General features: G+C 36.2%; 1 protein-coding gene across 4 annotated transcripts in view; it reads left to right on the forward strand.

The window, feature by feature from the left end:
- VMP1 (vacuole membrane protein 1) overlaps nucleotides 1-23995 on the forward strand; it is a 130026-nt gene that overhangs the window by 40958 nt on the left and 65073 nt on the right. For 3 of the 4 annotated variants that reach the window (XM_027518000.1, XM_027517998.1, XM_027517999.1), the window contains 2 exons: nucleotides 9421-9588; nucleotides 20252-20383. In XM_027518000.1, the coding sequence (XP_027373801.1) occupies nucleotides 9421-9588; nucleotides 20252-20383 (300 nt within the window). Of the gene's footprint in view, nucleotides 1-6059; nucleotides 6158-9420; nucleotides 9589-20251; nucleotides 20384-23995 lie in introns of those variants that run through there. The other variant, XM_027518001.1, reaches the window with a different exon arrangement.

Below are 23995 nucleotides of genomic sequence, written 5' to 3' on the forward strand. Positions count from 1 at the left end.
TTTTAGAAAACTAAAATCCACATTAACTAATGGCCAAATTACTGCTTCTTTACACACTGTACCACCTTTTATAGGGAGAGAATAGGGGCTTAATTTATAAACTCTTCTTCATAGAAAAAAACCCCACAAACACTAGTTGAACTTCTCAGTGTCCATTTGGAATCAATTTTATGCTCTAGCCTTCTAGAGTTATTTGTTGTACACCATAACCTTAGGTAAACTGTTTTCTGACTACGATGAGAAAAGCAATGATTAAAAGAATTTGAAGGGTAGAATTCCTGTTTGTAAAAGCATTTCTAAACTCCCCTGAGAGATGGACTTAAAGAAAACAAAAGTTTTGCAAGTCATACAGACAACCATTTGTCATCTCTTTTATTTATCACCCAGATATTCCTAATGAATCACATTCCAGACTAACCACGGACTCCTTTTGTTCCTCCGTGAAGGAGTGTGGCAAACAAATGTTTTCCCAGTGAATCAGCACAGAATTCTTGATTTTATTACCTTTGCCCTAAACTTTCCAGACAAAACTAATTGGAAATTTTGCCTTTGGGATCATACTTGACTTCTGTGTATGGATGATGGATTAGGCTATGAATTGACATTACAGATGTTATACAAACAACTCCAGTCTTTAGGAATGTTTTATCAGTTCTGAGGGAGCTGCCTGGAGTGGAAGAATGTCTGTCTGTCTGCTCATCTTCCTTAAAAAAAACTCATACATACACATACTACACTCTTTGGCGGGGGCAGCCCCCCAGCTGCGCAGCATGTGGGAACTTAGTTCTCCAACCAGGGATCAAATCCAGACCTCCTACATTGGAATCTCTGAGTCTTAACTACTGGCCCTCCAGGGAAGTCCCCGTACTACACTATTATTGTGATATCATATTTGTCATCTTGGTTGATAAAAAAGCTTGGCTAAATTAGACTTATGATTAACTAATATAATCATTTTAGGTTTTCACTTTTTCAAAAAATGTCTCTGGAAAAAAGGGCTCCCAAAGGAACCAAAGTTAAAAAATCCAGAAAACACTTGTCTTTAAGTGGAGCAACAATACATAGACTAGTTTTTGTCATTTACTAATTTGTGTTTGTGGTACCAGGACTGCTTTCTCAGGACTTATATAGGTACTGCTTTATCAGAGCACTGCTTAGAACTCCTCACTACCAGCTTAGGATATTTTTGTGTGTTATAATTTCAGGAATGATCATTTTACCTCTAGGATAATTTTTTTTTAACTCTAAATTTCTATTAATTTGATAGAGCCAATAGTATATTTACTATTCCTGAAAGAATGTAAATTATAGAAGTGTAACTTTTTGAATTTATCTTAAAAGAATATTTTAAGTTAAAATACTTTTCCTGCAAATACCTGTATCTGCTCTTGTTAGAAATCCTATCTCCTCCCCAACCTCCCACCCACCCCCAAGCTAACTATGGTCTTACTCTCACCCAGACATCCTCTCGCCTGGCCAAGCACTACATCTTTTTATCCTGGACAGAGCAAAATTATTCCACTATCAAAACTTTGGAAAATATAGTGTAATACAGCTCGTGAGACTAAGATATATGAGGCTTTGAACTGAAGCAAAACCAGATGTTCGATATATTACAAAGAGCTGAACTGTCTTGTTGAGCTGACTTCACTTAGAATGACTATGTTAAAGTAACCACCCACCCCAAAAAAGGACCCTAAAAACCTGTCACTCTGATGAGAGTGTAACTTTTCATCCCAATCATAAAATTTGACCTTCGGAATCATTAAAGGGAACTTCCATTGGCAGTAATTCGGAACTCTCAGAGGCAGTTTGTGAATGTTAACAGTGACCTGGTTGCTAGCTAGGAAATTTATAGAGCTTCCTGTGCTGGGGAATAACAGCCTGTGCTGTATATAGCTGTTTAACTTCCATTGATTACCACTACTTAGATTTAAGGACACTGTCTTTAAATAGAAAAATTAACTTTCAAGGACTATCATTTGCTACTTTTCCTTAAGAAGTGCTGCTTGTATTACCCTTGTCACATGGTACATTCTTTTAAATGTGCTGGGACTCACTTGATACCACAGTATATGATCTCTCGGTGACTTTCATGTATACTTGAATGAAAAGAATATGTATTTGGCTATTTTGGGGAATAGTGTTCCATGTTGTTCAAGTTTTCTGTATTCATTCTGGTTTTCAGTTTGTTTATTCTGTCAACGAAAAAGAGAAGGGTGTTGAAATTTCAACTCTAATTGTAGATATGTTTTTATTTCTCATTTTAGTTCTGTTAGTTTTTGCTTTATATATTTTGACATGCTGACAGATTTAGGATTTTTCTGTCTTCCTGAGAATTAGCCTTTTTATCATTATGAAATGTCCTTATTCATTTCTAGTAAAATAATACACCCTCTCCTGAAATCTACTTAGTCTCTTATTAATGTAGAATACTCCATCTTTTGTATGATTATTTTTACACAGTTTGTCTTTTTTCATCCCTTTACTTTTGGATCTGGATATTTTAAATGGGCTTTTTGTAGAGAGCATATACTGAGGTCTTGCTTTTTAAATCAGTCTGACACTCTCTGTGTTTTCATTTGTATATTTGGTACACTTGCAATTAATCTAATTGTCAATATGGTTGGATTTAAGTCTACCCTTAAACTGCTGGTCCCCACCCGTTTTTTATTCTTTTCTTACCTTTTTTTGAAATGAGTATTATTTTTAGGATATATAATATAACCACATTATAATGTTATACTCCCTTTTCTCCCTCCCATACTTTATGCTGTTGTTGTCTTATATTTGCTGTCTTACATATGCTGCAGTCCATGGGGTTGCAAGGAGTTAGAGATGACTGAGCGACTGAACTGTCTTATATTTTACTTCTGCGTGTGTCATATGTGTGTGTGCTTGTGTGCTCAGTCATGTCTGACTCTGTGTTACCCTGTGGACTGTAGCCCAACAGGCTCCTCTCTCCATGGGATTTTCCAGGTAAGAATACTGGAGTGAGTTGCCATTCCCTCCTCCAGGGGATCTTCCCCACCCAGGGATTGAACTCATGTCTCCTCATCTCTTGCCTTGGCAGGCAGATTCTTTATGGCTCAGCCACCTGGGAAGTCTGACGTACGTCATGGTTTTTGCTTTAAACAACTAGTTATTTTTTTAAAGAGATTTTAAAATGAGGAAAAATGGTGTTCTCTCTTTCCAGTGCTTTTCACTCCTTTGTGTAAAGTTTACATTTGCTATTACTTTTCTTCTGAGAACTTCCTTTAACATTTATTGTAGTGCAGATCTCCTGGAACAAATTCTTTTGGCTTTTATCTATCTGAAAATGTTATTACTTCATCTTTATTGTTGAAATATATTTTTCCTTAATTCTAGATTCACAGATTTTTTTTTTTTTTCCCTTTCAGCACTTTAGAGAAGTAATTCTATTGGTTTTTGGTTTGTTTCTGATGAGAAAACCCTATCTGTATTTCCCTGTAGATGACTCAGTCATACCTTGGAGATATTGTAGATTTGGTTCCAGAGCACAAGCGAGTATGGTGATAAAGCAAGTTACGAATTTTTTGGTTTCTTAGTGCATCTAAAAGTTATGTTTACTATATATTGTACTCTATTACATGCCTAAAATATATATACATACCTTAATTAAATAATAATGCTGTGGGAAAAATGGAGCCAATGAATTTGCTTGACACAAGATTGCCACAAACCTTTAATTTGTAAAGATCACAATATCTGCAAAGTGCAGTGAAACAAGATTGCCTATATAATGTGTTATTTTTATCCCTTCTGCTTTTAAGATTTTCTTGATTTGCTGAATTATAGAATTTGATTATGATGTGATTATTTCAGCAATTTGCTTGTGTTTTATTTTACGTTGATCCTGACTGAGGTTTGTTGAATTTCTTAAATCTGTGAGTTGATGGATTGATATTTTTCATCAGATCTTGAAAATATTTGGCCACCTCTTCACCAACATGCATGCACGCGCGCACGCGCACACACACACACACACACACACTTTCCCCTCTCTTTCTGGAATTTCAGTTACATATGTATTAGACTGTTTGGTATTATTCCACAGGTTACTGAGGTTCACTTCTCCATAGCCTTTACTCTGTGTATCCTTTGGTTCACATACTTTCTATTGCCTTGTCTTCAAGTTCTCTAATATTTGTCCTGTGGTATCTAATCTGTTGACTATTGAGTGAATTTTTCTATTCAGATATTACATTTTCAGCTCTAGAAGTTCCATTTTATTATATTTATACTTGTATTTCTTCCCGCGTTGTGTTTATGTTTCCCTTTAAATCAGAGATCAGCAAACTAGTTCTGTAAATGTCCAAATAATAAATGTTTTAGACTTCATAGAACACAACGTCTAGGTCAGAGCTGCTCAGTGTTACCCTTGAGGCAGAGAATTAGCCAGAGGTGATATGTATAGCCATGTATACATGGTTACCTTCTTTGAAACTCTGTAAAACTGGTGGTAGGCTGAATTTGGCCCCTGGGCTAAAATTTGCCCGTTATTGCTTTAAATCTTTGAACATATTGGGTTGGCCAGAAAGTTCATTTGGATTTTTCCATAACATAACAGAGAAACCCACTATTTCTGGGTTATGGCCCACCTAATATTTTTAAGGCCTTGTCTGCTAATTCCATTATATCTAACATTTCTGGGTCTGTTTCTATTGACTAGTGTTTCTTCAGGTTATGGGTCATGTTTTCCAAACTGTTTCCCATATCTAGCTATTTCTTATTAGATGCCGAACTGTGGTATTAAGTTGTTGATTATTTGGATTTTGCCATCATCCTTTACAGAGTATCAGTTTTTTTGTTTTGGAGGGCACTAAGTTACTAGTGGGCTGGCTTGGTCCATTTAAGTCTTTTTAAAACCTCTATTATGATCTATTTAGTTTTTACTAGGCTCTTTCCAAGGTCATCCCTGAATGCTAAGTCTTTCCATTCTAGCTCAACAGAGTTCAGGTGTTTCCCAGCCCTGGGTGAAGTCTTGGAATTGTTCAGCTTCTTTTCTCACTAATTGTACTTTGCCAGGCCTTATAGAATCTCATCATAGCATGCAATGCAGCTTTGTATGCTAGAGTCTCAGGGGGGGACCCCCATACACAAATGGAGAGTCCTTTCTCTGCATTAAGTATTCTGCCCCACAGATTTCAACCACTCAGCACCCCCCAAACTCAAATTTTCTTCTCAATGCAGCAGTACTACCACGCTTTTCTTAGGGTCTTCCTCTTTGGACAACAGATTTTATTTTATTCTTAATTTTACTTTTTGGCTGCACTGGTGTTCGTTGCTTTGTGCGGGCTTTCTGTAGTTTTGGCGAGCAGGGGTACTCTAGTTGCGTTGCGCAGCTTCTCGTTGCAGTGGCTCCTCTTGCTGTGCAGCAAAGGCTCTGGGCATGCAGGCTTCAGTAGTTGCAGCGCTCAGGCTCAGTTGTTGGCATGCAGGCCTAGCTGCTCTGTGGCATATGGAATTTTCCTGGACCAGTCATTGAACCTGTGTCCCCTGCATTGGCAGGCCAGTTCCTATCCACTGCACCTCCAGGGAAGTCCCATGGACTATGGATTTAAAAGCATTTTTTTTTTAAATTTGGCTGCCTCAGGTCTTAGTTGTGGCACACAGGATCTTTTTGTTGTGGCCGGGGGACTTCAGAGCATACAGGCTCAGTCGTTGCGGTGCCCAGGTTTAGTTGCTCTGCAGCATGTGGCACCTTAGTTCCTCAATCAGGGATCGAACCCAGGACCCTGGCATTGGAAGCTCAGAGTCCTAACCACTGGACCACCAGGGAAGCCCCCTGCACTGTGGGTTTTGCTGCAGACACGCAGTGTGTCTACACATGGGAAGCAGAGTCGTCACAGGGCTTCTGCATCTGTATCCTTTTCTCAGCAGTCAAGAAATACCGGACTGCCTGTGGTACAACGTCTGAACAGAATTGTTCCCTGTATTTTGTAAGGATTCCAATTGTTTTGTGTAGGAGTGAACATCTGTTCCAGTCACTTCATGATATAAGGCAGAAAACCCTTAGCCACAGGCCAGAATCTCTAGTCCATGCATATCAATACTTGCCTACTCGCATGAGAGCTGGAACCTCCTGCTCAGTACACATGGTATTACTTTTATGTCTTGCGGTGAATCTTTCCAGGTAGCCTTTGCTGCTTATACTGTAGCTTTTTGTCTTTATCCCTCGTTTCTTCATTTAATATGGCTTACATGTGATTCTTTTATGTTTGATAGCATTGTAGTAAATTCTACGTTTTAGAAAATTGACTTAAAAGGTAATTTAATACGTGTAACTGTTAAAATTCTCTTAATCAAAATGATCGTCTTTTGGTTTTTGTGTTTGGATTCTTCATGTAAACTAATATTTATTTCAGTCAAGTCCATTATATTTAGGAACTATTAACCTGTAATGTTAAAAAGAACTTTTGAGGCTTGCTATCACTTAACATAGCTTAAACTAAAATGTCGAGGTACAGGCTAAATGGGGTCTTGAGAATGAGCAACAGACCAGAAGCTGAGTTATTCATGTTCATTTTGTCTGGGAACCACCACATCTGCCACTAAGGCTGAGTAATCATGACTTATAAGTGTGGTTATGGAAAGTATATATCAGTTTAATTGTGTGAACCATCCTTTCTTTAGGGAAAATATTTTCAACAGATTGCTGAAAATTTTCCCTTTTTAGAATCACTTAAAATTAAAACTGTGAATAAGCCTTTTATCTTGTTGAATGACCTGTTTAATCGGTTGAGGTGCATATTTTATTTATATTTCTGAAATAGAAATGTAGTTTTTTTCCTTCCTCTGTATCCCAGAAATCTCATTATTTTAGTGTCTAAGTTCAAGTTGTGTTCTCCTAGAGTTCATTTCTAGAGGATAGTTGTGTAGGGATATCATGAACAAACTCTTGAATTTCTTTTGTTTTGCCTTAAGTAGTATCACATTTCTCTTGTGTGTTTTCAAACAGTGAATGTGAAGTTAACAGGTTTTTTTTTTAATTATGTCTGATGCTTGTCTGTAAATGTACAACAAGAAATTCAGTTCCTCTGAATTCTACAGACTTTAGTGTGTGTGTGTGTGTGTGTATGTGTAGAATCACAAAATAATTCCTTTTTCTGTAACTGTGAAATATCTTTTATGCACATAATAATATTCAGAGAAACAGCTGTATATTTCATGATTAATTACAGCTTCTCAAAAAATATACCATTCCTTTTAAAAAATTCTATAATTATTTTTAAACTTATTATTACTATTTATAGTTTTCTGTGAATTAAAACTCAAGAAAAAGAGGAACAGACTAAAAATTCACATAGGTTTCTCTTTGGCTCAGAGGAAAACTTTATAGTTAATTGATTCAGTGCCAAGTGTAGGCCTTCTTTTTATAGATTTTTATTTGAACACAAAGTACCACTGCATTTAGGGGGAAATGGAGTTTAGATTTATGAATATCTTTCTTTTTCATATTACATGCAACAAAAAAATTTGCTTAATATCACCTTTTATTTTGATAGCAACCGGAGTTCTTTAATGTTTTATTCTCATTGCTACATCTTATTCAGTTTGTCTTTGAACCACAAATTCTTTTACCATGTGGTTTAAAAAGACTTTTTTAAATCCAAAGATCACTTACTATATGTGTGTCTATATATACATCCATATGGGTGTGTATAATTTTTTCTACAAATACACTATTTTTCTTTTTAACAGTGAATAGGTAATACTTTCTGAGGGCTTACTATATGCCCAGCACTAAGTCAAGCATATTTATATAAATTGACTAATTGAAACCTCACAGTGTCCCCAGAGTGTAGGTCCTGAAGGTGTTTTATCATTACCATTTTATAGATGAGGAAAACAAGACTTAGTAAGAGGCAGAGGCCAGAACCTGAGTCAGTACATCTGGCTGTGGAAGTTATGCTTATGGCAACAGTATGTTTTAAAGTGAATACTGGCATCATGTATGTTAGAGCAACATGTTAAGAACATCCAGCTTCCAGAGCTCACACTTCATGAGAACCTTGGAAATTAGCAATGGATTTTATTGTTAGCTTGATTGTATTTAGTGTTTTTTAATTTTGGAACTAGATAAAGCCATCAAATGAATCTAATTCTTTTGCCTTGCTAAAGAGTGGGTTAAGTGATTTTTCTGAGGTTTCTTATTTTCTGACCCTTAATAGACTATAAGAACCTACTTGAAACCCTAAAGGAACTTGTGTAAAACATACATGTTTCCATGTCCACTTATTGAATCAATTTATGCTTAGGGGACCCAGGAATTAATACTTTTAACAAAGCCCCTTGTTGATTATTATGCAGATACCTCATATTGGCATACATGTTCATTTGAGAACCATTGTATTTAAACCTTTATCACACATCTAAATACTAATTCATTTTAATCTAACATATTATTATTAATTTATAATGTTTCAAAACATAGGTACAAAGCAGCACAAAATCTTCCATAGAAAAAAAGTACTTTAAAAGAAAAATTCATTGGTACTGGTTCTACAATTTTATTTTTGTTTTACAATCTCAGTGAGAAAGATCAGTGAGGTAGTTACTTCATCAACTATTGTTTTTTGAAATATAGTTAGTTTATAATGCTGTGTTAGTTTCAAGTGTACAGCAAAGCGATTCAGTTATACATGCGTATGTATATATTTTTTCAGCGTCTCTTCCATTGTAGGTGATTGCAAGATACTGAATATAGTTCCCTGGGCTATACAGCATGTCCTTGTTTACGCGTTTTATGTATAGTAGTGTATATATGTTAATCTCAAACTCCTCATTCCTGCCCTGCCCCCCACTATTCCCTTTGGTAAACATAAATTTATTTTTCTGTGTCTGTATCAACTTTTTAAAGTAAGGAAAAAAGTAGTATTTTCAAAGTATGCCTAAAAGAATAGGGACACAGGAGGTTTTTTAGAGGGGATAGCATTCTCACAAATGAGATGTTTGGATAAATAAAATAAGAGTCAAGTGAGAAATCATGGTTTCCAGAGACTTGTGTTAGGGAAAGGAGGTTGACTACAAAAGGACACAAGGGAGCTTTTTGCATTGAGGAAATGCTGTGTATCTGTATCCTGATTATGTGACTAAATATAATTGTCAAAACTTACTGAACAACAGATCTAAAACAATGACTCTTACTATATGTAAATTATATCCCCATAAATTTGAAATTGTTTTTTTAAAAAGTAAACCTTGAAGAGATTCTGGGAGTGATTATTTTTTCAAATTATCAGTTGCATCTTGAAATACTTGGGTGAATTCTTGTTCTTTAAAAGCTAACATTTTTCTATTAATGTGTGGTGATTAAGGTAACATTAAAATAACATCATAATTCCTTTTTCTTTAATATTTCTCATCAAAGTTTTCTCTTTTTTTTTTTCTTGGTAGGGTCCACATATAGCTTCAGTTACATTAGCTGCTTATGAGTGCAATTCAGTTAATTTCCCTGAACCACCTTATCCTGATCAGATTATTTGCCCAGATGAAGAGGGCACTGAAGGAACCATTTCTTTATGGAGCATCATCTCAAAAGTTAGGATTGAGGCCTGCATGTGGGTAAGATGTCCATTTTCATGCTTACCTAAAATTAACCTCACTGTCTTGATTCTTTGTACCTTGTTGAAATTGAATCCAAACATATACCACGTCAGTAAATAATTGATAAAGTCACCAACTACCTAACTTCCATGGAAAAGAAATCTCTAGAGCTTCTCTTTGTGAATAACATGCAGAAGGAAGGCAGGAGACTATAGGTACCACCAGGTATTGATGCCAAGGAGTCAATAGCAGGGAAAAGGAATATAAATGATGCAAATATATTACTTTGTAAAGTTTTACTGATGTTTATAAAATATGATAATCACATAGCAAATGGTTATATATCAATCCAAACTTGGTAAGTATTATATGTCTCTCTCTTAGATTTAAATACTCTGTGTTTAGTTTTAGAAGATTCGTTTCATTTTCTGAGTTGTTGTAATACTAAAGTAAGGTCAGACATTTCTTAATAAACTAAGCTTTACTGTATTTGAGGTGAGATCAAACTATATGATGATTTACTTTCAGTAGTATCAATTATTCTTTTTATGGCTTGGTTAATATATTTTGGGAAATTTTGAACTATGTGATCAATGATAAATGTATTTTAATCTGTATATCTATACAAAGCATTTTTTTATATGCCTAAATTCATTCAGGTGTCTATCACTGAGGAATAGCTCAGTTGCTAAAGACTTCCTATTACCATTTGAATTACTTTTTAATTTATTATTTGGAATTATTAAGTTTTATGTTCCCTAGAACTTTTTCCCTCTAACAATTTCTTACAAAATAGGAAATGTGAAACACTTCTCTTAAATGCCTTAGTTAAAGTGAAGATGAATACAGTGCCCACAGGAGAGGCAGTTTGAAACATTCAAATGTTAGAGGTTATGTTGTGCTTTAAAAGAATTAAAAGGGAAATGCCATATATTGAATTTGTTGAATATGAAAAACAGGAAAAATTGTCATATTTCCTGTTACTGTCTTAAAAATACTGGAAACAGATTCATTGTACTAGTTGCATATGTTTTATAAATTTCATCACATTACTCCTTTGATAAAAAGCTGTTAATAAAATAACTAGTTACTCGGAACATGCTAGAAAGGGGGTATGTATATAAACTTCAGTTTTCTGTTTTTCTTTTGTTCTTTCAAAATGGTTTACGTGGCTCAATTAACACTAACGCCAACAAAGACGTTTTCATCCCAGCTGGCAGTGATAACTGCCTCTTCCAAATTCCCATGGTGTGTATTATCTGAAGCGCTTATTTGGCCTGGCTCCATGCGTGCCTCAAATTATTTAAATTGGCTGGTGTAGTGGCTTACTTCCCCAAATAAATTTTTAGTTTCTCAAAAAAATTCAGACTGTACCTTAAATTAAATGTATTACCCTCACAACAGTCAGCATTAGGCTTGGCTTGTAGTATTACAAGAATGTCAAAAAAACGCTGATTAATTGTCTGTTTGTCTGTTCTTCATATTCCCTTCTTTGAAGCTGTCTTTTGTGACAATAAATGTAGCACATATCAAGTTGTGTTTAAATTGGTTCCTGTTGTTTTCACCATTTTAAGGACAGTCCTTTTAACAAAAGGTGCTGGGAAAACTGCATATGGTTACTGTTGTTTAGTCCCTTACCTCATGTCCGATTCTTTGTAACCTCTGCACTGAATACAGAGGTTATGTGTATGGACAGAGGCTCCTCTGTCCATGGGATTTCCAAGCAAGAATACTGGAATGGGTTGCCATTTCCTTCTCCAGGGGATCTTCCCGGGATCAAACCCATATCTCCTACGTTGGCAGGCGGATTCTTTACCACTGAGGCACCAGGGAATCCCAGGGAAAACTGAATATCCACTTGCAAAAGAGAAAGATTGGATCCTTACCTTATACCATATGTAAAAATTAACTCAAAATTCATCAAAGACCTAAACTTGAGTTCAAACTCTAAGATGCTTAGAAGAAAATATAGAGACAAATCTGCATAATGATTGGCAGTGGTTTCTTAAATAAGACACTGAAAGTAGAGGCCACAAAAGAAAGAAAATACATAAATTGAACTTTGCTAAAATTAAACCTCTTGTACATCAAAGGATACAGTATCAAGAGAGTGAACAGAGAACCCACAAAAAGGAAGAAAATGTTTATAAGTCATATATCAGATAAGGATTTAATATTCAGGATGTTTAAAGAACTACGCAACTCAACAATAAAAAGACTAACAACCCAATTAAAAAGTGGGCAAAGGACTTGAATAAACACTTCTCCAAGGAAAAGACACAAATGGCGAGTAAGTACACAAATTCTCAACATCAGTAGTGTTGGGGAAGTACAGATCCAGCCATAAGGGAATACCTATTAGGATGGCTATTATTCTTTTAAAAAGAGTAATGAGTATTGGTGAAGATGTGGGGAAGCTGGAAAACTCCTAGGTTGCTGGTGGGAATGTAAAATGATTCAGCTGCTGTGAAAAAGAGTTTGGTAGTTTCTCAAAAATGTAAACATAGAATTACTCTGTGACTTTCTTCTAATGTAAATACCCAAAAGAACTAAAAACCAGGACTCAAATATAAGTATAGAAACTTCCAGTTCACTGTTAAGCAACATTATTCATATTATCAGAAAGGAGGAAATAACCCCAAGTACCCTCAATAGATGAATGGATAAACAAAGTGTAGTATATACACAGAATATTACTCAGCCATAAAAAGCAATGAGGTTTTTATACATGCTACAATGTAGATGAACCTTGAAAACATGGTAAATAAAATAATCTAGACATAGAAAGATACTGTATGATTCCACTTAAATCAACTATCAAGATAATTCAGATTTGTTAATAAAGACAAAAAATAGATTTGGAGGGACTTCATTTGTGGTCCAGTGGTTAAGAATCCACCTGCCAATGCAAGGGATGTGGATTTGATCCCTGGCCTAGGAAGACCCCACACGCCATGGAGCGACCTAAGCCGACGTGCGGCAACAACTTAGCACGTGTGCTGCGACTGCTGAAGCCCACGCGCCTGGATCCGTGCCCTTAGATGAGAGAGACCGCTGCAACAGAGAGTAAGCTATGCTTGCCGCAGCTAGAGAAGGCCCGTGCACAGCAACGAAGACCCAGCGTAGCCAAAAATTAAATACCTATTAATAATTAGTTAATTTAAAAATAAGCTCCGTGAAGCGGTAGTTTGTTTTTTTTTTTTTTTAAGTAGATTTGAGATTACCAGCATTGTGGGGAATGAGAAGTTAATGCTTAATGGGGTAACAGTTTCCATTTGGGTGAAGAAAAATACTGGAAATATTTTTTATATTTTATCCTTTCATAAAATTGATCTCATTTGTGTTCACATCTATATTTTTTGTCTCATTATAAATATAGTAAATCAGTAAAATCCTTGAAATATGTACTTCCAGTTATAAAAATCAGTGTTAACCTCAGTTTAAGTCTGTTCATATAGGTCTTTGGAGCCCATTAAAATGAATTGTTTGGTGTTGCTGATCAGTGGGTTACCTTTTTTCAGTTTGTATCTTTCTGATACTTCACAATTTGTCTGTATCACTAGTGTTCAGTTCAGTTCAGTTGCTCAGTTGTGTCCGATTCTTTACGATCCCTGTCCATCATCAACTCCCGGAGCTTGCTCAAACGCATGTCCATTGATTTGGTGATGCCATCCAACCATCTCATTCTCTGTCATCCCCTTCTCCTCCCACCTTCAATCTTCCTGAACATCAGGGTCTTTTCTTTGCATCAGGTGGACAAAGGATTGGAGTTTCAGCTTCAGCATCAGTCCTTCCAAAAAATATTCAGGACTGATTTCCTTTAGGATGGAATGGTTGGATCTCCTTGTAGTCCAAGGAACTTGCAAGAGTCTTCTCCAACACCACAGTTCAAAAGCATCAATTCTTTGGCTCTTGCTTTCTTTATAGTCCAGCTCTCACATCCATACATGACTACTGGAAAAACCATAGCTTTGACTAGACGAATCTTTGTTGGCAAAGCAATGTCTCTGCTTTTTAATATGCTGTCTAAGTTGGTCATAACTTTCCTTCCAAGGAGCAAGCATCTTTTAATTTCATGGCTGCAGTCACCATCTGCAGTGATTTTGGAGCCCCCAAAATAAAGTCTGTCACAGTTTCCATTCTTTCCCCATCTATTTCCCTTGAAGTGATGGGACCAGATGCCATGATCTTCTTTTTCTGAATGTTGAGTTTTAAGCCAACTTTTTCACTTTCCTCTTTCACTTTCATCAAGAGGCTCTTTAGTTCTTCTTTGCTTTCTGCCATAAGGGTGGTGTCATCTGCATATCTGAGGTTATTGATGTTTCTTTGATTCCAGATTGTGCTTCATCCAGTCCAGCATTTTGCATGATGTACTCTGCATATAAGTTCAATAAGCAGGGTGACAGTATGTATACAGCCTTGACGAACTCCTTTCCCGATTTGGAACCAGTCTGTTGTTCCATGTCCAGTTCTAACTGTTGCTTCTTGACCTGCGTACAGATTTCTCAGGAAGCAGGTCAGGTGGTCTGGTATTCTTGTCTCTCTAAGAATTTTCCACAGTTTATTGTGATCCACATGGTCAAAGGCTTTGGCATAGTCAATAAAGCAGAAGTAGTTTTCTGCAACTCTCTTGCTTTTCTGATGATCCAACTGATGTTGGCAATTGGATCTCTGGTTCCTCTGCCTTTTCTAAATCAAGCTTGAACATTTGGAAGTTCACGGTTCACGTACTGTTGAAGCCTGGCTTGGAGAATTTTGAACATTACTTTACTAGCGTGTGAGATGAGTGCGGTTGTGTGGTAGTTTGAGCATTCTTTGGCATTGCCTTTCTCTGGGATTGGAATGAAAACTGACCTTTACCAGTCCTGTGGCCACTGCTGAGTTTTCCAAATTTGCTGGCATATTCAGTGCAACACTTTTCACAGCATCAACTTTTAGGATTTGAAATAGCTTAACTGGAGTTCCATCACCTCCATTAGCTTTGTTCATAGTGATGCTTCCTAAGACCCACTTGACTTCACATTCCAGGATGACTGAGTCTAGGTCAGTGATCACACCATCGTGATTATCTGGGTTGTGAAGATCTTTTCTGTATAGTTCTTCTGTGTATTTTTGTCACCTCTTCTTAATATCTTCTACTTCTGTTAGGTCCATACCGTTTCTGTCCTTTATTGTGCCCATCTTTGCATGAAATGTTCCCTTGGTATCTCTAATTTTCTTGAAGAGATCTCTAGTCTTTCCCATTCTATTGTTTTCCTCTGTTTTTTTGGCATTGATCACTGAGGAAGGCTTTTTTTCCTTGCTGTTCTTTGGAACTCTGCATTCAAATGGGTATATCTTTCCTTTACTCCTTTGCCTTTCCTTCTCTTCTTTTCACAGCTATTTGTAAGGCCTCCTCAGACAACCATTTTGCTTTTTTGCATTTTTTTTTCTTGGGGATGATCTTGATCACTGCCTCCTTGATCAAACCTCTCTCTGTAGTTCTTCAAGCACTCAGTCTATCAGATCTAATCCCTTGAATCTATTTGTCACTTCGCCTGTATAATCATAAAGGATCTGATTTAGGTCATACCTGAATGGTCTAGTGGCTTTCCATACTTTCTTCAATTTAAGTCTGAATTTGGCAATAAGGAGTTCATGATCTGAGCCATAGTCAGCTCCCGGTCTTGTTTTTGCTGATTGTATAGAGCATCTCCATCTTTGGCTGCAAAGAATATAATTAGTCAAACTGATTTCAGTATTCACCATCTGGTGATGTCCATGTGTAGAGTCTTCTCTTGTGTTTTTGGAAGAGGGTGTTTGCTAGGACCAGTGCATTCTTTTGGCAAAACTCTATTAGCCTTTGCCCTGCTTCATTCTGTACTCCTTGGCCAAATTTGCCTGTTACTCCACGTATTTCTTGACTTTCTACTTTTGCATTCCAGTCCCCTATAATGAAAAGGACATCTTTTTGGGGTGTTAGTTCTAGAAAGTCTTGTAGGTCTTCATAGAACCATTCAGCTTCAGCTTCTTCAGCGTTACTGGTCAGGGCATAGACTTGGATTACTGTGATATTGAATGGTTTGCCTTGGAAACAAACAGAGATCATTCTGTCATCTTTGAGATTGCATCCGAGTACTGCATTTTGGACTCTTTTATTGACTATGATAGCTATTCCATTTCTTCTAAGGGATTCTTGCCCCCAGTAGTAGATATAATGGTCATCTGAGTTAAATTCACCCATTCTGTGCAATGCTTCATAACTTTTCTTTTCATTTATTATTTCAAATTCCATTAATAGTTATTAAGCTTCCAAGTATTGGAAATTCACAGTGAGTGAAACTTAACATGGAGCTTTATATTCTAATAAGGGAAATAGTTATGGGAAAATGTATATATATGTATTGTGGGAAAATTATATAAGTATTTAAACTAATTGTGATAAGTGCTATGAGGGAGAAATCTATTGCATAATACAAAGATATTTTCCTAGTCTGTGATTCAGGGGAAATTTCCATGAAGCAGCAATGTTTCAATGAATATGTAAAGATATGCTCAGTCTCTCAGTCATACCACTGGCCTGTTATCTCACTTTACTCCTTTAAGATAATAAGGTATAAAGTGAGGAGGTGTAAACTAATTTATTAGTTAATTCATGGTTTTGGTTTTTTTTTCCTATTGTGGTAAAATATACATAACAGGTTATGTACACAATTTATTGGCATTAAGTACACTCACAGTGTTGTGTAACCATCATCAATATCTACTTCCAGAATTTTTTTGTCATCCCCAAACAGAAACTCTGCACCCATTAAACAATAACTCCTCGTTCCCTACTCTCCCCAGCCCCTGGTAATTTTGAACTTTCTGCCTCTGTGAAATTGCCTATTCTTTATACCCCATATAAATGAAATCACACAGTATCTGTCCATGTCTGGCTTACATCACTTAGCGTAATGTTTTCAAGTTTCCTCTGTGTTGGAGCATATATCAGAACTTCATTCCTTCCTGAACTCATTTTAAAACTGACCTCAAGGGAAACTGGAAGCACATTTTCTCTTTTTGTTTGTAAAACAATCTGATAATTTTACTAGAATTGGTATAATTTTTTTAAACATTGCTCTAAAAACCTTAAATTTCTCAGTGGTTCCAAGTTACCCTCCAAACTTTGGCTTTTAACCTCTGTTTCATGTTTGTAGTAGTTAGAATATTTAACGGAAAAAAGACTTTGTTTTTTAAGATTATTAACATACTGATAATACCAAACTACTATAACTTCTGAGTAGTCAGCATATATAAAATTTTCTACTCCTGGATTTTTAGCATTAAACTTATAATTCCTAACACAGAAAAGCAAGATGCTTGTAATTTACTTGTGATTCCACTTGACAAAATTTTTGAAAGTATAAAAATTCAGGACTTTTCTCCTCCTAAAAATCTTTTCATAAAATTGACACTCTGGGAAGTTATTGTGTTTCTCTCTTGGTTTTGCATATTTTGTGCACATTAAACTCTCCTCCAATTCAAGAAACAGGAACTTCAAGATAATAAATTGATATATAGTCAACAATTTTTAGAAGATTTTCTGAATTATTGCTTGACTAAATACCACTTGTCTTTCTTTTGCAATAAGGAAGCCAGTCATTTCTTCCCCTTAATTAAACTTAGGCTGACAGTTTATAGTGTTCCACAGTTTATTTAGTTTTGTTTTTTTTTATGTTGACTTCGCAAGAATTATAACATTGTTTTGTAAGAATCATGAAATTATGGGACTTCAGTATCCAACTTCTGTGTTTAGAATATAATGTGTCTTGAGGGGACCTGTCTGGAAGACTATATTTCCTTTTTACTTACATGCATAAAAAGTAGAATACTAGCTCCTGATCACCATCTCCTTGCTAATATGGGAAAACATGAACAGAATTATTAAAATGTAACAATGAAAATGATCAACTAAGTATAGAATAGTTTGTAGGTCTTGATTTCATTTCAGTTCATTATTACTTCCTTTTAACTTTAAGAAAATTTGTTGTGAGTTTGAATGATATGATTGTTTTCAGAACTGTTGAACATTTGAGAAGAGGAGAAGTTCATGTTTTGAATAAAATGTTGCAATTAACTTTTCTTCTTACTTTTTGTCATAAAAAAATTTAAGTACAGGAAGTTATATAATTAATTCAATATACTATTACCCAGCTTTCACTAATGGCTACCCAGCTTTCACTAGTCAGCTTTCACTTGTGGCTAATACTGTTTTATCTAGACCCTTCCTCACTCAACTCACAATTATCTTGAAGCATACCCCAGGTAACATAGCATATTTTATCTGTAAATATCAACCTTAGGACTTAAAAAACATTGTCACACCTAAGAGAATTTACAAATAGCCTCTTTAAATCTGTTACCCAATTACAGTTCAATTTTTTTTATTATTTATTTCATTTTCTTTTCAATATCTTTGGATTGGTTGATGAAACTGGATTGTTTGTCAAGTATAGTTTTCCATGGTCTGAATTTTACTGTTTGTATTCCAGTTGGTGTTATTTAAATATATTTCTCTCTTTCCTGTGAATTGATTGCTGGATTGAGAAGCTTGGGGGAAAATTATTTTTTTACAAGAATATACTTTATGGTCTAGTGTATTCTGTACATAGTGCAATAATGTCTGGCTGTCTATCTGTTTATATTAACACCATTATTATATAAGTCCATTATTTTACTGGGGTTTATAAAATGGGGGCATTCCAATTGCATCATTTTTTCTTTGGTTAATGACTGGAATACTTTTGTAAAGAGAAACTTCTCATCATCAATTTGGTTACCCTGAGTTATCTTCCATATAGATAAGACAGGATAAATAATTGACTGTTTCTCTTTATTTACCAGTTTTTAAAATAATTAATTCTCTAATATCCTCGAGAGGAGGCAAAGTTAACTTTTCTTGTTTCAAAGAATATGATTTATGCTTTCTCCCAGGACCTTTCTCTGTGTATGTCTCTCCCCTTTCTCTGTTCTTTAACTAGATATTTAACTAGTCTTATTCTTTTGGCACTTCAGTATATTCTCTTGCTAACTCTTGGCTCACATGTAGATAATGCAGTTACACTTGGAGATGGTTGATTTTACACACTGGAGTATAGCACTGTGATCACGGGATGCTTGAATTTGGTAATGTTCCTTGAGGATTCTTATCAGGGCATTAGCAGGCAGAGCCATAGGACAGAGCAAACAAAAAGACCTAAAGTTGCTTCTGAAAACTACCGAAGCTTTTTCATTCACTATGATTCAGGGCAGAGAAGGGTAGCTCAAAGTTAAGAATTTTCCTGGGTACTATAGGTCTCTTGCATTATTATCTAACCTGTATTTAAGCCATTTAAGTTCAAACCAAGTTCCTGATTCTTTTACGTTTGCTTACCTTTGTTTTCATCCTTATATCCTAAGATGATTGAAAAAAAAAATTCTCTTCAAAAACAAGAATCCACAAAGTGACTGAAACATGAGTCACTCAATGTCCTGAGGAAATCAACATTTTTCCTGTGGTGAAAATTTATCCATCCTAATGTTGAGATTTCAGGGGGCTTCCTGACCACAGTTTGTTAACTCTGCACACACAAAAAAATTTGTTACTGGGATTAAAGTAACATCCTAAATACAAGAAGATTTCCTAGAAAATATATATCTAAGAGCTATACTAGCGAGTGCTCATTAGCAAATCATTTGAAAAAGGTAGGAAGATTGACAAAAATAACTGTGTATGAATATATATTTATGTATAAATTTTTAAAAATAAGGGGTTATAACAAAACAATTTCAGATAAAACTAGAGGTTGCCAGTGAGGAGAGGGAAGAGGGGAAGGAGGGAGCAAGATAGCCATAGGGGATTAAGAGGTACAAACTATTGTGTATAAAATAAATAAGCTACAAGAAAAATAGGCCGTAGGGGGATGGCTGTGCCCAGGTTTATTGATAGTTGTGTGGTTGGTGTAAATGAGTGAGGCAGTAGGCCCAGTAGATTGGTTGATCCAGTGAATAGGATTAAGGACATTGGTATTAGTGTCCATGTTTGTCCTTTGGTGTTGTGGGTTCCCATTATATGTTTTGATACAAGTTGAAGTTTTCATTGTTGAAGGAGATGAGGCGGTTGTTTATTAGTCTGTTTGATGTGGGGAATAATAAGCTAGGAAATAGGACTATAAGAGTAATGAGGGGGAGGCCTAGGACTATAGGGGTAATGAAAGAGTCAAATAATAATAACTTTATAATAACTTTAAATATAATATAATCTATAAAAATTTTGAATCACTGTGTTATACACTTGAAACTAAATTTACAAATCAGCTATACTTCAAAAGTCTAGAAAACTGTGAGCTATTTCTAGAATTAATAAAATGAAAAGAGATGTAAAAATAAGAGCAGAGGATATAAGTAGAGATGCTGGAGAACTGACTAACATTAATTTACAATCTGCAGTGTACCCAGGATTGCCTGAGAATTCAGTGTATGCTATCTGGCCAGGCATTGTGTAGATCCGTATTAAGGTCAGGATTCAAACTCATGTCCTCCTGATCATGTAGCATGTCTTTTCCTTCCTAATATATACATCTTAACATGCTTTTGGTGATATTGAAATTTAAAGATTTAATCTGCTTCGCATCACTGTGTTGAGAAAATCTCATGTAAATGTTTTGTTTTTTTTATGTAGGGTATCGGTACAGCAATTGGAGAGCTACCTCCATATTTCATGGCCAGGGCAGCTCGCCTCTCAGGTGCTGAACCAGATGATGAAGAGTATCAGGAATTTGAAGAAATGCTGGAACATGCAGAGACTGCACAAGTAAGATCAGTGGGGGGGAAATAGCTAGTTATCCCTTAAACAGGTTATGATTAAGGTAAAATTTTTAATAGTTTCTCCAAATAAGAAAACTGCCAGTGTAAAAAAAAAAGATCATACAAGGTTTAGTGTAAAATATTTAGAAAAGCTGAATCATAAAAAATAATTATAGAGACTTGCCTGGTGGTCCAGTGATTAAGACTCTGCCTTAAAAGGCAAGGGACGCAGGTTCAGTCCCTGGTAGGGGAGCTGAGATCTCACACGCTGAGGAGGGCCGCTAAGCCTGTGCACTGCAACTAGGAAAAGCCCGGTGCTGCAATGAAGACCCACCACAGCCAGAAAAAATGATTATAATCATGATCTTAGAGAAACAGAGAAAGAGTCAACAAGACAACTCAGACTAAACCAGGATAAATTCATGTAGCCAGTGAGGTTAAAGAGCTGAAACATTATGTGTCCGTTATGTGTTTATAAGTCTTACTGAGCAGACCACTGAATAAATAAGGGGGATAAATAGGTGGACCACTTGTGAGCCCAAAATAGTAGAACTGTCTAATTACTTGTTTGAAAAATAATAGTTTACCATGTTTAGAGGAAACTTAGTTCCCCAGTTAAGAAGGGAGAATTAAGATAAACTTACCCACTGTTGTGGGGGGAAAAGGCTGAGGCCTTTGACACCTGAGCAAAAACTATATATAGTTTTTTGATATATATATCAACCTGTATCTTAGTGTTACTAGGTTGGTGCGGATGTAATCGTGATTTTGGACCTTGAATTTTGAATCGTTATAACTAGGCTCAGACGCATCATTATTATTCAAAATAGGAGCCATTACAATCAACACATTTTTGCCAATGAGAGAGAAGTTTGTTTATTCCTGTAGCATAAAAGTCCATGCTTTGGGATTCAGCGAACTCCTGGAAAGCATTTCCTGCCTCCTGCTGGTTGTGGAAGCGTTTTCCTGCAGATGTTGTTGAAATACTTGAAGAAGCGGTAGTCAGTTACTGAGAGGTCAGGTGAATATAGCTGATGAGGCAAAACTTCTTAGCTGATTTTGTAGAAAACTGCAGATCTTTGTTGTTGTTGTTCAGTCACTAAATTGTGTCCAACTCTTTGTGATATCATGAATTGCAGCATACCAGGCTTCCCTGTCCTTCACTGTCTCCCTGAGTTTGCACAGACCTCGCATCCATTGAATCAGTGATGCCACCCAACCATCTCATCCTCTGTCACCCCCTTCTCTAGTTGTGGATATGTCTGGTGGTGAAAGTAAAGTCCAGTGATTTAAAGAACAGTATTTCATAGGAAGCTGGAATGTTAGGTCCATGAATCAAGGTAAACTGGATGTGGTTAAGCAGGAGATGATAAGAGTGAGCATTGACATTTTAGGAATCAGTAAACTAAAATGGGTGGGAATGGGCAAATTTAATTCAGATGACCATTTTATCTACTGCTGTGGGCAAGAATCCCTTAGAAGAAATGGAGCCCTCATAGTCAACAAGAGTCCAAAATGCAGTAGTTGGATGTAGTCTCAAAAACGACAGAATGATTCAGTTCGTTTCCAAGGCAAACCATTCAACATCACAGTAATCCAAGTCTATGCCCCAACCGCTAATGCTGAAGAAGCAGAACAGTTCTATGAAGACCTACAAGACCTTCTAGAACTAACACTAAAAAAAAAGGTCCTTTTCATCATAGGGGACTGGAATGCCAAAGTAGAAAGCCAAGAGATCCTGGAGTAACAGGCAAGTTTGGCCTTGGAGTACAAAATGAAGCAGGGCAAAGGCTAACAGAAGTTTTCCAAAAGAATACACTGGTTGTAGAAATGGTTAACTTCCCTAATTTTACATGCTTAGAAGTAAGGCTGAAACCAGAACTCAGAATGGCAGCACCGCTAGTAAATTCCATTTACTGAAACAATGTCCATAGATGGTTGAGTATCCCCATTTGTGGTAACTGATACCTCTGTCCTTTGTGACACTAATTATTACATGTCATTTAACATATCAAAACCTTTTATCTGTATAAAATCAGCAAGTTGAAGTCAAATCATTTTTTCACTTGTATAGTTTCTTCAGTCTCTTCTCTCTACCAGTTTTTTGAAACTCTTCCAGCATCACTTTCCACTTGGTGACATAAATTAATTTATCAATTCTGTTTTTTTCTTGGGGTCATCACTCTGGATTCCTGCATGCTCCTACTCCAGTCTGTATTTGGTGGTGTTTTTTTTTTTTTTATTTAAAAAACCCTCTGCACTATTATTTTTCTCCTGATTTAGATCCCTTATCTTCCCCTTTCTTGACTTTGCTGTTTAGTTGCTAAGTCTTGTCCAGCTCTTTTGGGACCTCACAGTCTGTACCAGGCTCCTCTGTCTGTGGGATTTCCCAGACAAGAATACTGGAGTGGGTTGCCATTTCCTTCTCCAGGGGATCTTCCCGACCCAGGGATCAAACCTGGGTCTCCTGCATTGCAGGAGAATTCTTTACCGCCTGATCTACCAGGGAAGCCCAATGCCATGCTGTGCCCTCTCTGTGGTTAGTCTTTTTGGTTGTTTTGGTTTTTTTCTCTAGAAGCTATTAAATTCATTATCTGAGATAGGGGTCTTTTTTTTTTTTAAATCAGAACTCGAGTTTTATTGTTCTTTTATTTTTTGGCTGTGTTGGGTGTTCATTGTTGTACACGGGCTTTCTCTAGTTGCAGTGAGCAGGGGCTACTCTCTAGTTTTGCACAGGCTTCTCGTTGCAGAGCACAGGCTTCTCGTTGCAGAGCACAGGCCGTAGGGCATGCAGGCTTCAGTAGTTGCAGCTCGGGCTCAGTTGCTGTGGTGCATGGGCTTTAGTTGCCCCGAGGCATGTGGAATCTTCCCAGACCAGGGATCAAACCCATATCCCCTGCGTTGTCCTGCATACTCCAACCACCAGGCCTCTAGGGAAGTCTGAGATATGGTCTTTTTAAAATTTATTCTGCTGGGCACTCAGGAAACTTGTCAACTTAGTGTCCTCTAGTTTTGGAAAACTTTCTTGTATTTTTTTGTGTGTCAATTTGCCATGTTTGGTCTCTAGTCTTACTATCTGGAATTTATTATTTTGATAATCGTATCTATATCATATCTTTTTTATTTTTCTTTATAATTTTCCTCCTAATATTTATCTCATTTGACTTTGTATCCAATTTCTTCAACTCTTCTTCTATAATTTAATATTAAAATGTTTTCCCACTGTCATGTATTTATTTTGAAAAAGCAGTTTGTATTATACTTCCCCCAAAATGGCTTATCTTTTTGAAGATATTTAGTTTCTTCAAGTTTTCAGTACTCTGGGCATTTTTTTTCCCCTTTGTCTGTTCTGTTTCCTGTTGGAAGCTTTCCCCAAAGCCTGGTGATCCTTCTTTTTCTATTTATATTATATATAAAAATAAAGCACATAAAGCTGAATGGGAACTTTGTATGTTGAGGCAAGGTACAGGAGTGGCCGGCCACCTGGTTTATTGGAACCTCTGTGTATCTGTTCCTATCCATCTTTCCTTTGGGATAGTTCAATTTTTCTAGTGATGGGTCTTCTGTTTTCTTGCTTAGGGATTATAAACCTTGCCCTTGACATTCTAAAGCTAAGCTG

The sequence above is a fragment of the Bos indicus x Bos taurus genome, chromosome 19 (genome assembly GCF_003369695.1).
Source record: "Bos indicus x Bos taurus breed Angus x Brahman F1 hybrid chromosome 19, Bos_hybrid_MaternalHap_v2.0, whole genome shotgun sequence".
NCBI classification, from domain to species: Eukaryota; Metazoa; Chordata; class Mammalia; order Artiodactyla; family Bovidae; genus Bos; species Bos indicus x Bos taurus.